The 18,431-nt window shown below is 40.5% G+C and overlaps 1 protein-coding gene across 1 annotated transcript in view; it reads right to left on the minus strand.

Annotated features, from left to right (window-relative positions):
- Positions 1 to 14,089, minus strand: part of slc12a5b (solute carrier family 12 member 5b) — a 93,759-nt gene extending 79,670 nt beyond the window's left edge. The window contains exons 1-2 of the mRNA XM_034172700.1: positions 14,050 to 14,089; positions 13,811 to 13,934 (exon numbers count right to left, since the gene is read on the minus strand). Coding sequence (XP_034028591.1) covers positions 13,811 to 13,865 — 55 coding nt within the window. The 5' untranslated portion in view covers positions 13,866 to 13,934; positions 14,050 to 14,089. The remainder of the gene's footprint in view (positions 1 to 13,810; positions 13,935 to 14,049) is intronic.
- Positions 14,090 to 18,431: the final 4,342 nt, after the last annotated feature.

Here is an 18,431-nt window from a genome sequence, read left to right on the forward strand (position 1 = left end):
CGCTATATAAATGCAGTCCATTTTAAGCTTATTGCTTTAATTGTGGTATACATTTTGATCAGTTTATCCTCAAAATATTTAAGGTCTGTACAGGAGCTCTATAAACACAGCTTATAATTATATTTTCAGATTTCACATTTAATTTCAACTGTAATACCTTGCACAAACAATTTCCAATGTCACAGCGGCATTGTTCACGCCTGCCTGTCGGCTTGATTTTTTTCGTGGTTCGTTCATACGAGCTGTTCCTCCGTGATTCACCCTGATTTGTACTTATTCGTACTATGTGTGAAGGGGCCCTTAACCATATCTCAGTAATTGCAATAACTGAAAATGTTTGGTGGATAGTTTTAAACAGTCCTGATGTTTTTGAATGTTCATAGAGAGACTCTTACTATTAAGTGTATAATTGAAACTTTGTCAGTCCCTCTGCATCAGTACGTACAGATGGTCCTATCCTGCTTCAGTACAGCAACATCTGGATTACTGGGTTTTGCTGTCCTGGTAAGTGAATTTTTGATCAGAGATGAAATGTTTGTTGCCAACATATAAATTCCTTTTATTTAAATTCTAACACAAAAAATATAAACACATTTTCAAGACCCCACATAATTTTCAGTTTGCTAAAATGCAAACAAATAACAACATTAAAATCAAACCCACATAATTATTTCCCAACTCTTAAAAATTCAAAAACCTGTTTTTCCGACTCCCCATGAATGCACCACCATGCGGGCCCACACACACACACACACACACACGCACACGCACACACACACACACACATTCATACAGTCCAGTGTTGTACTCACGCCGTTCAGGCGAGAGGAACGTATGAAGCAAAAATGACTGGCCATGCAGGCCAGTCCTAGCCTGCTGTACGGAATTCAGCAATTGTCTGCTTTGAGTGCGTCGAAACTTCTCCGGTCACCGTGTGATACATGAACGTCACAACGAACCTCTGTATCTGCTAACCGCTAATTACTGAAGCTAATGTTTTCGTTATCGGATTAGCTTTTCAGATAACTTTGAAAACAATCAGCGGACTAATTATTTAGACCGCTAACATATTTTTGCAGTCATGGTGAACAAAGCGTAACAGTTACAAACATTTATGAAGTCTGAAATCAATGATTTGAGTAGCTACCTGTTAAATGTTTTGTAGTAAATGCACAGTTCTATCCTCTGCAAAAGAGAAGAGCTGGCTCCAGAAGAAACTGCTCTATCCTCTGCAAGCAAAGGAGGACAAAAATTAAGTTATGACACAACAATAATTTAGCGTTTGCTTCTCCTCATGAGTAAACTTGTTATTAGAAAATAAAAAACTTGCGTAGTTTTTGTAGTATTTGCTGAAGATCTAAGGGTTTAACCCTCTGGGGCCGACACTGTTGTATATGATGACTGAGACCACGCTTTACTAAATTATAAATAACTTTTTAATGATATGAGATAGAAACTTACTCTTTTTTTTTTTTTTTGCTGAAAAGTTAACTCCGCGGACTTATGAGCCACCATCCACCATCTTTGTACTCCTCATAGAAGCTGTGTGATGACGTGAGCAATGTGAGTGTCCATCGGAATTGGTTCACCGTTACATGGTTTTCCAAAATCCAATCGTAGGGCAGATTCACCTCACGTGACACCCAAAGATTGTTTTTAGGAGTGATGTGTTACTAGTTGGCCCGTTTAAATAGCTCCCTGGCTGCTCTAGTGCACCCTGCTCCATTACTCACAGCTAAGTGAAAGTGAGCAGACAGAGCAGACGGAGGGCCTCTCATACAATCGCACGTGCTCAAACAGTGTGTGAGTATCAGGATTGCTCGACTAGTTTTCCTGTGAATGTTACTGGATAAGCCTGTGGCAAGCTCTCTCGCTACGGCGTAAAGCACTGTTTACCATATAATGGAGCAAGGGGGGAGGGGCCGCTCCTCAAACTGAATAAGCCTCGAAGTGTGAATGTTGCTTTCACAGCAGGATAGAACAAACATACAGTTAACTTCATAGTAGAAGTTTGTGATGTGACCTTTGTGTAATAGCAGACAGAAATTGCTTTGAGATGAAGACAAACAAAATGCATAGACCATTTTGTATATAATGTTCAAAATGTGCATTTGTGTTTATTGTTGAACCTTTTTATTGTACAGTCTTTCACACAAGAGCCCAAATTACCTTTATAAAGTGTCAAACCAGTTGTTTATTATAGTTTGCTGTGTATTTTGAATAAATGTGTGTGGAAATTATTTTCCACTTTACTTTTTCCTTTCTTATTTCTGATTGTCAACCTTTATTACACTTATAAAACACAACTATAGCATATATATATTTTGAAAGTACAGGTTGTCCTGAAAAAAGAGACATAAAACTTGATTGTGGGAGGCAGGGAGAGCTGTTAACAGCAATAACAAAACATTTATGCCTGGCGAGTGAACTAAAAAATGCCCTCGGACCCCAGAAGGTTAACCACTGAATCTGAAACATGACGGTAGATGCGTGAAACGACGTGGAATAAGTCTCTTTGCCAAAGGGTATTCCATGTGACGTCAGTAACCCTATGGCCTTGGCGGAGGTTTGCGCTCTCCGAGTGCTTCTAGTTGTGTTCGTTTTACTGTATGTAAAAATACCAGAAGAAGCCCAGGTTGCATATCCATTATTTTCAATTGGAATCATTGTGAGCTGCAATCGCTTCCTGTTTACTCTTTAGAGTCCTGCTTATGGCAAACACTGTCTGTTGTCTTTGTTCCAGAGTAATATGGGGGTGATTCCACCGAATCGGTACGTTTTTGGCTTTGGAAATTTTTAAATTAAAGTCATTTTTTTTTCGCAATCTTTAAAATATCAGCCGAAAGAAGACATCTTAAAGTGACAAGAAATGACATGGGTCCATCTCAGGCAATCTATTTTATTTATGTTATGAGACATTCTCTACTTCATTATATGATTCGTTGTCAACCCTGTTATGGACAAAATGGTTAATGTTCCATATATTTAGAAGTAATTATGTGTAACAGTTTACAAATGAATGGGTAGTAAATCTGTCCCTCTTTTCACTGTATTTTTTCAGATCATTAATATTTTTTAAACATTAAATTTTACCTATCATATGACCATGTACATCTAGATTGTAAAGTAGACCACATGTTAGTATAGATATATTAGTGTTTTTATGAGAATGGTATTGGATAAAGCCATTTTCCAAACTGTTATCTAATGTTAATTGTAATGGTAATACCTGGGTTATGATTGTAATTGTAATTCTTTATATTTTTATGAAATTTATAGTGGCAACGGACTGACATGCAAGTAACAGGGTGAACAAAAATAACAGGGATGATGGGACACATTCTGCCGAACACTTCATGTGTTTACATCTTGAAATAAAATACTGCAATTATTGTTGTTTTAGTACAACAAGAGTACAAGAGTACTGACGGGGACTAGAAGGAGAGAGCATATCTCACCACATATTGGCCTCTCTTCATTGGCTTCCTGTTAATTCTAGAATAGAATTTAAAATTCTTCTTCTACTTATAAGGTTTTGAATAATCAGGTCCCATCTTATCTTAGGGACCTCGTAGTACCATATCACCCCAATAGAGCGCTTCGCTCTCAGACTGCAGGCTTACTTGTAGTTCCTAGGGTTTGTAAGAGTAGAATGGGAGGCAGAGCCTTCAGCTTTCAGGCTCCTCTCCTGTGGAACCAGCTCCCAATTCAGATCAGGGAGACAGACACCCTCTCTACTTTTAAGATTAGGCTTAAAACTTTCCTTTTTGCTAAAGCTTATAGTTAGGGCTGGATCAGGTGACCCTGAACCATCCCTTAGTTATGCTGCTATAGACGTAGACTGCTGGGGGGTTCCCATGATGCACTGTTTCTTTCTCTTTTTGCTCTGTATGCACCACTCTGCATTTAATCATTAGTGATCGATCTCTGCTCCCCCTCCACAGCATGTCTTTTTCTTGGTTCTCTCCCTCAGCCCCAACCAGTCCCAGCAGAAGACTGCCCCTCCCTGAGCCTGGTTCTGCTGGAGGTTTCTTTCCTGTTAAAAGGGAGTTTTTCCTTCCCACTGTAGCCAAGTGCTTGCTCACAGGGGGTCGTTTGACCGTTGGGGTTTTACATAATTATTGTATGGCCTTGCCTTACAATATAAAGCGCCTTGGGGCAACTGTTTGTTGTGATTTGGCGCTATATAAAAAAATTGATTGATTGATTGATTGTTTTATCATATTTTAGTAGTAACAGAACAGTTACAGAATCATTGACTTTTAAAACTTAGAAAAATGTATCACAATAAATGCTATCAAGAAACAGATCTTATTGACTAACAAAAGAAAATGAATATGAAATGATGATCGGAAAATGATGATGTTCTTCAGAACATTTCACATATTATGAATTTTGTAAGAACATTACTGCATTTGTTGTTTTAAAACAGTAACAGAATCATTGAAATTTAAAACTTAGAATGTAAATTATTTTAAACGAGAAACAGAACTGTTGACAAACAGAAATGAATATGTAAACAAGAATAATAATAAGTACCGATGCTCAGGCCCTAATCATGGCACACATTCTTCAGAACACTTAACATTGTTAAAACACAACTTCGCACTATAGGCATTACTGCCATACCACCACCCAGTCAACCAACCAGCCTTAACTATCTGGAATGTGGTGTTTTCTGCACCTCAGCCCATGTACACACACATGCATGTACAGTACACGCACATGTGCGTGCGCGCACACACACACATGCACGCACAGAATTTACTTTGTAAGATCCAGCCATATATCTCTTTGGATTGCCACATGGCAACTAGTGATTGGTAGTGGGGCTGGGATGAAGCGGAGTACATCATCATAGAGGTACCAGAGTACGTCGTCATGAATGGGCCAAAAGAATTTGTTTGGACCTCCTCTGTGCATACATTTGACCTGGATGTCAGTGTCATCTGTTGCAATGACGATGCCTGGGTAGATATCCTTGTCGTATCTGACCACGCACCATTTTCCAATGATGTCTGTACTGTGCCAATCAATCTCAGTAGATGTGCTTGGAGTTGGGTCAGACAGAAAGTTGAAGATCTTTGACCCAGGGCACTGGCAATCAAGTTTCTTCATGGTAGCTGCACACATGCAACTGACATCACGGCAAATAAGGCTGCCTCTCTCCTGTGTCACAACCTGATGCAGGCGCATTGTTGAGGGAACTGATGGGATGTTCGATGGCATGGCCTTCATTGACTTGTCAACATCCTCCTCTTCCACATAAAACAGCTTGATGGAGGTGTTGGTACTGACTAGGGCTGAAAACAAAGATTTTGCGTGTGGAATGTCTGTGCCTTTGCTGACAAGGTCATCTGCAATTCTCTTTAACACCCCCAACTCCATCAGGGGCCCCCTTCCCATGGTTGGCTTCAAAAAAATTCCAAGTGCCTTTTTCAAAGCCTCTTTGAAACAGTTCTGTGCAGAAGAGGTAGAAGTTCCCACGTTGGCGGTACTGTGAGCACGGCCCATCACTCAGGAAGTGAAGCACCTTCACCATAGGGTGCTCTTCTTTATGTAATTTAGAACTGGCCGGAGATGTTCCCACATTGCAGCAGGCCCTTTCTGTTGGGGACAGGGACAGAGTGGTGAAACACATGGGGCTTGCATTTGGACCTACATACAGCACACCAGTATGTAGGGTGGCTTGTTGGTGAGATGCACCAAAGTGGGCTGCTTGAATTTCGGAACTGTACTTGCATCCATAGTTTGTTTGTGGGGAAAATCTAGTTAATTAGATTAGATTAGATTAGATAGTCTTTATTGTCATTGTTACTTTTTACAAAGTCACAACGAATTGAAAGTGCTTCGGCTTGTGAGTTAAAAGTAATAAATATGTTGTATGGCTGGGGGGCCTGGCTGCCTTTTTGTTTCTGTCCTTTGTTTCTCCTTCCAGGTGGCTTGCATTTGGGACTGAGTGGCTGTGTTGCTGAGGTTATCAGGACCTCACCCTGATCACCTGCGGCTCGTCAGGACTCACAGCTGAGGTGCATCTATATGGATTGGAACATGGTGGCATTTAAGACTGGAGTATACAGTGTGTATTTGCCAGAGACTCGACCTTGTGACCAGACGGGTGAGATCGTCGTCTCGGGAGCCATCTCATCATCAGTGGATGCAGAGAATGTCCAGGGTTTGATGCACGGTCTGTGAAAGAGGAGGGGGTGAGGTCTCACGCTCGTCAGCACACTTCCTGAGGTACGTTAGATTTTGTGACTAACGTTTATACAGTCAGTAAATGTGGTGTCCCTCACACCTTATTATATTGAGCTGTACGTTAGTCATGTATCGGCTTCCACTGCAGTGGAGTTTTGTGAACTGGATGTTCCATGCCTGCAGGTTGGGAAGCTGATTAGTAATCAAGCCAGGAAGTGTTTGCTGTTTGTACACCTTTAAGTGTTCTCTCTGTGTGTAGAGTGTGGACTCACATAATGGTTCCTTCTTTCACAGACTCGGTTTGTTGCGGCCACCTGGGGGGTGTCGGCGGGGTCCTTGGGTCCGAACAGCTTCTGGCTCCGGACCGTTAGCGCTGCTGGGAGCGCACCACGCCAGCCCGCACTTTCTTTTGTATATTTTGTATCACTGTTATGTATTAAATTCAGTTATCCTTTGTACCGTGCTCTGCTTATTTCATACTGGGTCCTTCAAACGCTGGTCGGTTCTCCGAGCTGCGTCCGACACATAACAAAATAATTTAAAAACATAAAAACATATTGCACTGACTACGAACAGGAATGAAACATCTAAAATATATATATATATATCAATCAATCAATCACTTTTATTTATATAGCGCCAAATCACAGCAAACAGTTGCCCCAAGGCGCTTTATATTGTAAGGCAAGGCCATACAATAATTACGTAAAAAACCCCAACGGTCAAAACGACCCCCTGTGAGCAAGCACTTGGCGACAGTGGGAAGGAAAAACTCCCTTTTAACAGGAAGAAACCTCCAGCAGAACCAGGCTCAGGGAGGGGCAGTCTTCTGCTGGGACTGCTTGGGGCTGAGGGAGCGAACCAGGAAAAAGACATGCTGTGGAGGGGAGCAGAGATCAATCACTAATGATTAAATGCAGAGTGGTGCATACAGAGCAAAAAGAGAAAGAAACACTCAGTGCATCATGGGAACCCCCCAGCAGTCTAAGTCTATAGCAGCATAACTAAGGGATGGTTCAGGGTCACCTGATCCAGCCCTAACTATAAGCTTTAGCAAAAAGGAAAGTTTTAAGCCTAATCTTAAAAGTAGAGAGGGTGTCTGTCTCCCTGATCTGAATTGGGAGCTGGTTCCACAGGAGAGGAGCCTGAAAGCTGAAGGCTCTGCCTCCCATTCTACTCTTACAAACCCTAGGAACTACAAGTAAGCCTGCAGTCTGACAGCGAAGCGCTCTATTGGGGTGATATGGTACTATGAGGTCCCTAAGATAAGATGGGACCTGATTATTCAAAACCTTATAAGTAAGAAGAATAATTTCAAATTCTATTCTAGAATTAACAGGAAGCCAATGAAGAGAGGCCAATATGGGTGAGATATGCTCTCTCCTTCTAGTCCCCGTTAGTACTCTAGCTGCAGCATTTTGAATTAACTGAAGGCTTTTCAGGGAACTTTTAGGACAACCTGATAATAATGAATTACAATAGTCCAGCCTAGAGGAAATAAATGCATGAATTAGTTTTTCAGCATCACTCTGAGACAAGACCTTTCTAATTTTAGAGATATTGCGTAAATGCAAAAAAGCAGTCCTACATATTTGTTTAATATGCGCATTGAATGACATATCCTGATCAAAAATGACTCCAAGATTTCTCACAGTATTACTAGAGGTCAGGGTAATGCCATCCAGAGTAAGTATCTGGTTATACACCATGTTTCTAAGATTTGTGGGGCCAAGTACAATAACTACAATAACTGAGTTTAAGTTAAGTTAAAATTTTATTAGCAAAGAAAGTCATGAAGTCATTACTAGTTAAAGTTAAAGGAATACTCGGCTCAATAGAGCTCTGACTCTTTGTCAGCCTGGCTACAGTGCTAAAAAGAAACCTGGGGTTGTTCTTATTTTCTTCAATTAGTGATGAGTAATAAGATGTCCTAGCTTTACAGAGGGCTTTTTTTATAGAGCAACAGACTCTTTTTCCAGGCTAAGTGAAGATCTTCTAAATTAGTGAGACGCCATTTCCTCTCCAAGTTACCGGTTATCTGCTTTAAGCTGCGAGTTTGTGAGTTATACCACAGAGTCAGGCACTTCTGATTTAAAGCTCTCTTTTTCAGAGGAGCTACAGCATCCAAAGTTGTCTTCAATGAGGATGTAAAACTATTGACGAGATACCCTATCTCACTTACAGAGTTTAGGTAGCTACTCTGCACTGTGTTGTATATGGCATTAGAGAACATAAAGAAGGAATCATATCCTTAAACCTAGTTACAGTGCTTTCTGAAAGACTTCTAGTGTAATGAAACTTATTCCCCACTGCTGGGTAGTCCATCAGAGTAAATGTAAATGTTATTAAGAAATGATCAGACAGAAGGGAGTTTTCAGGGAATACTGTTAAGTCTTCAATTTCCATACCATAAGTCAGAACAAGATCTAAGATATGATTAAAGTGGTGGGTGGACTCATTTACATTTTGAGCAAAGCCAATTGAGTCTAATAATAGATTAAATGCAGTGTTGAGGCTGTCATTCTCAGCATCTGTGTGGATGTTAAAATCACCCACTATAATTATCTTATCTGAGCTAAGCACTAAGTCAGACAAAAGGTCTAAAAATTCACAGAGAAACTCACAGTAACGACCAGGTGGACAATAGATAATAACAAATAAAACTGGTTTTTGGGACTTCCAATTTGGATGGACAAGACTAAGAGTCAAGCTTTCAAGTGAATTAAAGCTCTGTCTGGGTTTTTGATTAATTAATAAGCTGGAATGGAAGATTGCTGCTAATCCTCCGCCTCGGCCCGTGCTACGAGCATTCTGACAGTTAGTGTGACTCGGGGGTGTTGACTCATTTAAACTAACATATTCATCCTGCTGTAACCAGGTTTCTGTAAGGCAGAATAAATCAATATGTTGATCAATTATTATATAATTTACTAACAGGGACTTAGAAGAGAGAGAGCTAATGTTTAATAGACCACATTTAACTGTTTTAGTCTGTGGTGCAGTTGAAGGTGCTATATTATTTTTTCTTTTTGAATTTTTATGCTTAAATAGATTTTTACTGGTTGTTGGTGGTCTGGGAGCAGGCACCGTCTCTACGGGGATGGGGTAATGAGGGGATGGCAGGGGGAGAGAAGCTGCAGAGAGGTGTGTAAGACTACAACTCTGCTTCCTGGTCCCAACCCTGGATAGTCACGGTTTGGAGGATTTAAGAAAATTGGCCAGATTTCTAGAAATGAGAGCTGCTCCATCCAAAGTGGGATGGATGCCGTCTCTCCTAACAAGACCAGGTTTTCCCCAGAAGCTTTGCCAATTATCTATGAAGCCCACCTCATTTTTTGGACACCACTCAGACAGCCAGCAATTCAAGGAGAACATGCGGCTAAACATGTCACTCCCGGTCCGATTGGGGACGGGCCCAGAGAAAACTACAGAGTCTGACATTGTTTTTGCAAAGTTACACACCGATTCAGTGTTAATTTTAGTGACCTCCGATTGGCGTAACCGGGTGTCATTACTGCCGACGTGAATTACAATCTTACCAAATTTACGCTTAGCCTTAGCCAGCAGTTTCAAATTTCCTTCAATGTCGCCTGCTCTGGCCCCCGGAAGACAATTGACTATGGTTGCTGGTGTCGCTAACTTCACATTTCTCAAAACAGAGTCGCCAATAACCAGAGTTATTATATAAAACAATATATATAATTAATATATAAAACAAATTGCACTGTTTATGGACAGAAATGGTACGGTCACAGGTTGCACTGGTTGAAAAAGACTGCCACCAGATGTATTGCATACTGAACATACTATTTCACCTTGAAGAGTTAAGTGCCATGATTGCCTTTGGATAAAAACTATTTTTTAGACGGTTTGTTCTGGTTTGTAATATTCTGTATCTCCTGCCTGATGGCATGAGCTGAAACTGACAATGTCCAGAAAAATGTCACCCTTGTTACTGCAGAATCACTCTGGGACAGTAACAGGAATGACAGCAACAGGGTTGATGATTTCAGGATAATTTGCCCCTAGCTAGCTAATGTTCAAGGTCACAAGAGCAGACATAATACAGTTTAAAAGAATATTACTTGTAAATTTGGTAAATATCAATATATAAAGCATATCTTTTTAAGTAATGGGTTAAAAAGTGGTAACAGTAATGATGCTGCATGATGTAACCATCCCCAACAGTCCTATAAAATAACAAAATTTCACACTTCTGTTTCATGTGGTGAAAATCCTCTTCCTGTGAGTGATATAACTTCCTGGAAATGATGTAACTGGTGGAATGAACCATTATTTTACAGGGTTTTTTTTTTATGTCAGTCACAGGGTTGACTTGAAATCAGGGGACACTGATAAAATTCTTTACGTTTTATAGAGATTACATGTATGCATGTTGAAAACATTGCTTAACTACTAAATTACTTCTAGAACAACATAAAAATGTGAAAATTATATAATTATCTCAATAATTACCAATTAAAAAGATCCCTTGAAATATAACTTTTACTGTGAGGGACAGGCCAAAATCCCCGCCTTGTCAACAAAAAATGCAAATTTAAAATGGGAAAATAATAATCAATTGCCTTATTTTTAAGATCAGTTTGGTGACAAAAGATATGTTAATGTTGTGCTTTAAAAGTATGCATGTATTTGTTATTGCAATGATTTTATGGCCATTTATTTCTCTGGGACACAATATGTACCGATTCCGTGGAATGACCCATATATAAGATGTCTGAAATTCAGTTTGCGTTTATTAAATTCCACGCAGCTTAAACGTAGCAGACACGGATTATCTAGAATGTTTGTCTTGGCAGGTTTTCACAGTCTCTACTGTCATCTACTGGCCAGTAGTGTTCATGGCAGTATAGGCGTCTGGACGCCAGTAGATGACAGTGTTCTATTTATTTTGACCCCAGTTATATCAGACGGTTGTCTATAATCACAACTTGACAACTTTTAGCTATTACAAATTTTTATTTTTTTTTTTACAAATAAAAAAGGCATATTTTACAAAAGCACATTTATATGTAAACACCAACACACACACCTCACATTAACGTGTTAGTTTTTACATAGAATGAATGAGTCAACCAATCAGTGTTAGCGGAGGCTCATTTACCCATAATCCCTTTGGCATCTGTCTGTGTTTGTTACAAAACTTCAGAATTACTGCATTATTTAAAATTAAAAGATATGTGTTATATTTTAACTTTGTACAAATGACAGAATTGACATTAATGGAGTCATTCTTTCTGGATTAATTTGATGATTTTTAAATCAAAACCATAAGTCAAAACTGCTTCATTTTCCAAGACATCTGCCTTACTGTGGCACTGCTGTATTGTGTTAAGGAATAATGGCTTGCTGTGTGTGTGTGTGTGTGTGTGTGTGTGTGTGTGTGTGTGTGTGTGTGTGTGTGTGTGTGTGTGTGTGTGTGTGTGTGTGTGTGAGCGAGCTCAGCTCTTCTCTTCTCAATCGCTTCATTGCTGCAAAATAGGAGCAGTGCACACAAAGACAGAAGTGCTGACTCATTGTTTGCGTCTGTGGTCGTCTTTGATGCTACTAGAAGTAATTGTGGTGTTAAAACTCAAAATCAGCTTGTTAGTAGTTGCAAGTGTACCGGAAGCAATACTGAAAGTTATCGGTTAGCTATAGCTTCTGATAAATTTTTGGGTGGTTTATCGGTTTAGCTTTATAAAAGATAACTTTTCAGTTCGCTGATTAGCTGTTATTAAAGCTAATTTTTTGGTTAGCTGTGCCCACCACTGATTGTAGCAAACCTCGGCACAGAGTACACAAACAATGTGTAGATTGTAAAACACAGTCCACGGCCAGCTCGTGGAAACAGGCAACCTGACTGATGTCTTGGAATCTGCTGTACCTCTCATCAACACGCCCCCATCCTCGAGGCTCACATGCGCCTCCAGCTGCTCGGAATGTGTCTCTCTCTCTCTCTCCTGTCTCCCTGTCTTGTGTTGCAGACCAAACGATTGACCCCAAAAAATCGGTCCGCCTCTTGTATCTGCGCATGTGTTATTTCAGACCACAGCAGCACATCTGAGACAGAGTCTCTTCCCCAAAGAAATCAAATGGTTTAATGGGATTATTAACCATCAGATGATAAAGGTAAAACCTCTTACATCATTCTAAAGTCAGTCAGTTTTAAGCAGAAAAGAGGCTGTTTTAAGCAGAAACTCGCCGAAATTCCGTGACGCTTTGAAATGACCGACGAGCAGAGAACGCATCAGCTAGCAGCTTGTTTAGCCGCAGCGCTCTGATCGCTTCCACCTCCTTTTATGCTGAATTTATGTGGAAATGATTGTTGTACAAAAGCTTCAGCTATCTGTCGCTGAGATAGATGATGATTGGAGTGCAGTTTGAAGCAGAAACGAGGTGTTAATCCATGAACTGCGTCAACAGGGGGACCGATTTTCAGAGGGACCGTACGGTTGGCGACAATGACACTCCTACCCGCTCTCAGCTGCTGTGACTCAGCGTCTCCTCCGTCTGTCCGACCACTGCTGCGTTCATGTCCGGGGTAAACATTCTCTGTCCGGAGTCTAAACTCCTCTCTGTCAGCTCAGTCAGATGCTGACTCAACAGAGCATCCGCTGTCGTTGAAGCGCATCATCGAAGTGCGTCCTCTCCACTTTCAGTCCACATAAACACTGAAAGCCCGCCTCACTCATACACTCCACCAAACACTCCACGCCACACTCAAACCAGCCAATCAAAACCCAGCAGTGTAGCTTGTGCCTATTTTCGACCGTATATCCCAGCATGAACATCCGACACATCATCTGACACAACAGGGTTATTCTCTAATAATAATAATATAATAATAATAATAATAATAATTATTATTATTATTATTATTGTGAATATTATTATTTATGACTTATTATTTATGCCTCCAAATGTCAAAGTCTCTACCCCAGAGCCAATGGGCACCCCTGTGGGCACCCCCCCCCCCCACACATACATCCATTGGTGCCATTCACATACTGACTCCAGCTTAACTGGAGGGGATCCACACCACCCAGAGCTCAGAGGAGGCCCCTGACAGCACCACTGCGCACAGTCTCCAACACCACCCAAATCACAGATAAACTTTGTATACTTTGGACAAAAAAGATCTTGATTCTTAACCTGCTAAAAGTGTTTTTATTAATTAATTAATTCAATTATTGATTTTTGTGTCTGCCTTTATCACCAAAATGGCTTCTTTAATGCACATTTGACCCAAGGAAGATAATTTTACTTGCTAAAACCTAATATTGTATCTAAAAATGTACTTTAAACAACATTAAAAAACTGATTCAGATTAAAAATGTCTTTTTCAACAGTATCCTGGAGGAGACAGACAATGGGATGAATTAGAACTTAGTCCAAACATGACACAGCGGAGACAAAGTGGGGGCAGAATGATGCCGTAAACTGTACACACATCTAGAGGTCATTCATGGCTTAACTGAACTCAAACTGACAACAAGGAGTCAGAGCAGCACTGTGACAGAGCCTTGACTTCACAAGGACTAAATGTGTTTTCATTCATCACTCAGTGTTACACACACTGACACGCTCTGTCGGTCCTTTTCTCACTCACCCTGACTGTTGGGTCCCCCGTCTCCCTCCTCACAGGCTGTCTTCTTTGTCATCATCCCGTCCTCTCCTCGGGCTGTGCACGCCAAAGACGACTCCTGATCTTGTAGCTTCTGAGTGGACTGGAACTGCAAGAGGGGAAAAAACAAACAAAAAAGCCAACAAGCTGTGCTTTACTTCTTCTTCTGTTAGTTCAGTAAAACAAACTGCACAAGTAAGAAAGCAACAATTACTCTGTTATACTTGTCTGGTGAGTGATTTGCCCCTTTTCTCTCTCTTTTTCTCTACATCTCTCTCTCTTCAGGAGGATGGAGAGAGTGGATGATGGTGCTCCTTCCATTTCATTCCTGTGTATTCATCCTTCTTTAGCCTCCAACACACAGACACTTTTTGTGTTCATATTGTTCTCCGTCTGGCCATGGCCCCATATCTGAAGAGGCTGCAGGCTGTACTTGCATCCCTGAATGCTATGAAAGCATCTCAGTTATAAAACAGCAGCTTTGGTGTGCTGCTCGTGCACTTTTGGACTCCAAAGCCATATTTTCCAAGTTTATTTATGTTTTACTCTCAAGTTCACAACCTGCATACCAAGTCAACTAATTCAGTGACCCAGCTAAAAGCGATCAGACTAAAAGACAAGAAGTGCATTATGTTCTACTCATCCTTTCTGAGAGCAATTTTGTATACACGGTCATATCAGACCAGTTTTAAATAAATAAAATAATAATAGTAACAAATAAAACCAGTTTTATTTGTTATTATCTATCGTCCACCTGGTCGTTACTGTGAGTTTCTCTGTGAATTTTCAGACCTTTTGTCTGACTTAGTGCTTAGCTCAGATAAGATAATTATAGTGGGCGATTTTAACATCCACACAGATGCTGAGAATGACAGCCTCAACACTGCATTTAATCTATTATTAGACTCTATTGGCTTTGCTCAAAAAGTAAATGAGTCCACCCACCACTTTAATCATATCTTAGATCTTGTTCTGACTTATGGTATGGAAATAGAAGACTTAACAGTATTCCCTGAAAACTCCCTTCTGTCTGATCATTTCTTAATAACATTTACATTTACTCTGATGGACTACCCAGCAGTGAGGAATAAGTTTCATTACACTAGAAGTCTTTCAGAAAGCGCTGTAACTAGGTTTAAGGATATGATTCCTTCTTTATATTCTCTAATGCCATATACCAACACAGTGCAGAGTAGCTACCTAAACTCTGTAAGTGAGATAGGGTATCTCGTCAATAGTTTTACATCCTCATTGAAGACAACTTTGGATGCTGTAGCTCCTCTAAAAAAGAGAGCTTTAAATCAGAAGTGCCTGACTCCGTGGTATAACTCACAAACTCGTAGCTTAAAGCAGATAACCCGTAAGTTGGAGAGGAAATGGCGTCTCACTAATTTAGAAGATCTTCACTTAGCCTGGAAAAAGAGTCTGTTGCTCTATAAAAAAGCCCTCCGTAAAGCTAGGACATCTTTCTACTCATCACTAATTGAAGAAAATAAGAACAACCCCAGGTTTCTTTTCAGCACTGTAGCCAGGCTGACAAAGAGTCAGAGCTCTATTGAGCTGAGTATTCCATTAACTTTAACTAGTAATGACTTCATGACTTTCTTTGCTAACAAAATTTTAACTATTAGAGAAAAAATTACTCATAACCATCCCAAAGACGTATCGTTATCTTTGGCTGCTTTCAGTGATGCCGGTATTTGGTTAGACTCTTTCTCTCCGATTGTTCTGTCTGAGTTATTTTCATTAGTTACTTCATCCAAACCATCAACATGTTTATTAGACCCCATTCCTACCAGGCTGCTCAAGGAAGCCCTACCATTATTTAATGCTTCGATCTTAAATATGATCAATCTATCTTGTTAGTTGGCTATGTACCACAGGCTTTTAAGGTGGCAGTAATTAAACCATTACTTAAAAAGCCATCACTTGACCCAGCTATCTTAGCTAATTATAGGCCAATCTCCAACCTTCCTTTTCTCTCAAAAATTCTTGAAAGGGTAGTTGTAAAACAGCTAACTGATCATCTGCAGAGGAATGGTCTATTTGAAGAGTTTGTCAGGTTTTAGAATTCATCATAGTACAGAAACAGCATTAGTGAAGGTTACAAATGATCTTCTTATGGCCTCGGACAGTGGACTCATCTCTGTGCTTGTTCTGTTAGACCTCAGTGCTGCTTTTGATACTGTTGACCATAAAATTTTATTACAGAGATTAGAGCATGCCATAGGTATTAAAGGCACTGCGCTGCGGTGGTTTGAATCATATTTGTCTAATAGATTACAATTTGTTCATGTAAATGGGGAATCTTCTTCACAGACTAAAGTTAATTATGGAGTTCCACAAGGTTCTGTGCTATGACCAATTTTATTCACTTTATACATGCTTCCCTTAGGCAGTATTATTAGAGGGTATTGCTTAAATGTTCATTGTTACGCAGATGATACCCAGCTTTATCTATCCATGAAGCCAGAGGACACACACCAATTAGCTAAACTGCAGGATTGTCTTACAGACATAAAGACATGGATGACCTCTAATTTCCTGCTTTTAAACTCAGATAAAACTGAAGTTATTGTACTTGGCCCCACAAATCTTAGAAACATGGTGTCTAACCAGATCCTTACTCTGGATGGCATTACCCTGACCTCTAGTAATACTGTGAGAAATCTTGGAGTCATTTTTGATCAGGATATGTCATTCAAAGTGCATATTAAACAAATATGTAGGACTGCTTTTTTGCATTTACGCAATATCTCTAAAATCAGAAAGGTCTTGTCTCAGAGTGATGCTGAAAAACTAATTCATGCATTTATTTCCTCTAGGCTGGACTATTGTAATTCATTATTATCAGGTTGTCCTAAAAGTTCCCTAAAAAGCCTTCAGTTAATTCAAAATGCTGCAGCTAGAGTACTGATGGGGACTAGAAGGAGAGAGCATATCTCACCCATATTGGCCTCTCTTCATTGGCTTTCTGTTAATTCTAGAATAGAATTTAAAATTCTTCTTCTTACTTATAAGGTTTTGAATAATCAGGTCCCATATTATCTTAGGGACCTCGTAGTACCATATCACCCCAATAGAGCGCTTCGCTCTCAGACTGCAGGCTTACTTGTAGTTCCTAGGGTTTGTAAGAGTAGAATGGGAGGCAGAGCCTTCAGCTTTCAGGCTCCTCTCCTGTGGAACCAGCTCCCAATTCAGATCAGGGAGACAGACACCCTCTCTACTTTTAAGATTAGCCTTAAAACTTTCCTTTTTGCTAAAGCTTATAGTTAGGGCTGGATCAGGTGACCCTGAACCATCCCTTAGTTATGCTGCTATAGACGTAGACTGCTGGGGGGTTCCCATGATGCACTGTTTCTTTCTCTTTTTGCTCTGTATGCACCACTCTGCATTTAATCATTAGTGATTGATCTCTGCTCCCCTCCACAGCATGTCTTTTTCTTGGTTCTCTCCCTCAGCCCCAACCAGTCCCAGCAGAAGACTGCCCCTCCCTGAGCCTGGTTCTGCTGGAGGTTTCTTCCTGTTAAAAGGGAGTTTTTCCTTCCCACTGTAGCCAAGTGCTTGCTCACAGGGGGTCGTTTTGACCGTTGGGGTTTTACATAATTATTGTATGGCCTTGCCTTACAATATAAAGCGCCTTGGGGCAACTGTTTGTTGTGATTTGGCGCTATATAAATAAAATTGATTGATTGATTGATATCTCAGGAATTTTGGTTCATACACATGTAGCGGGATGAAAGTCCCGGGTCCCAATTGAAAAGATGTTCCCGCTAGCTTGGCTAACGGGGAGTTCCCCTTTGGCTGACCTGGTAGAGGAACGGTCTTTTGTGCGAGCCGCGTGGGTTCGATCCCCACCGTCGTCCCGGCCACAAAGGTCCTGCTGCTTCAATCTGGCGTCACGAACAAGATGTGGGTCACAGAGTATGCTAACATGCACCTGTGACTTCGGGACGAAGTCAAAAATGGTGGGGAGATGTGTAGCGGGATGAAAGTCCCGGGTCCCAATTGAAAAGACGTTCCCGCTAGCTTGGCTAATGGGAAGTTCCCCTTTGGCTGACCTGCTAGAGGAACGGTCTTTTGTGCGAGCCGCGTGGGTTCGATCCCCACCGTCGTCCCGGCCATGAAGGTCCTGCTGCTTCACACACTTAGCTTTTTTTTTAAATCAAATTATTTACAAGATGCAGGTTTTTGTAAGATCTAATGCAACACTTGGTGAGAAACTGAAGCATTATCATGGTAACTGCCAAACCCCTGAGGCTGGACATAAAACTTTGGTCTTAATTCCCAGTGAACCCAACATTGTGTTTTCTCTTCGGTTATACATTTTTGTCAAAATGACCGTCTAGTTTCACCTTTGACCCTAATGAAATGTCCATATCTCAGCAATGGGTCAGAAAAGAGGTATACTTAACAGAATATAAAGAATCACAGTTGAAATCTTTCATCCAGTGGTGCCATACTGCAGAAGTAGTGTTTTTGTTTATTTGGAATAATTTGATACCAAACTCAAGACAGTATAACTCCACTCAAGATGGGCTTGTGATGTAGCAGAATTTACCCTGTTGGAAAAATGCACCTGCTTTATTCCTCCACTGACATAAAA

Source organism: Thalassophryne amazonica, chromosome 6 (genome assembly GCF_902500255.1).
Source record: "Thalassophryne amazonica chromosome 6, fThaAma1.1, whole genome shotgun sequence".
Taxonomy (NCBI): domain Eukaryota; kingdom Metazoa; phylum Chordata; class Actinopteri; order Batrachoidiformes; family Batrachoididae; genus Thalassophryne; species Thalassophryne amazonica.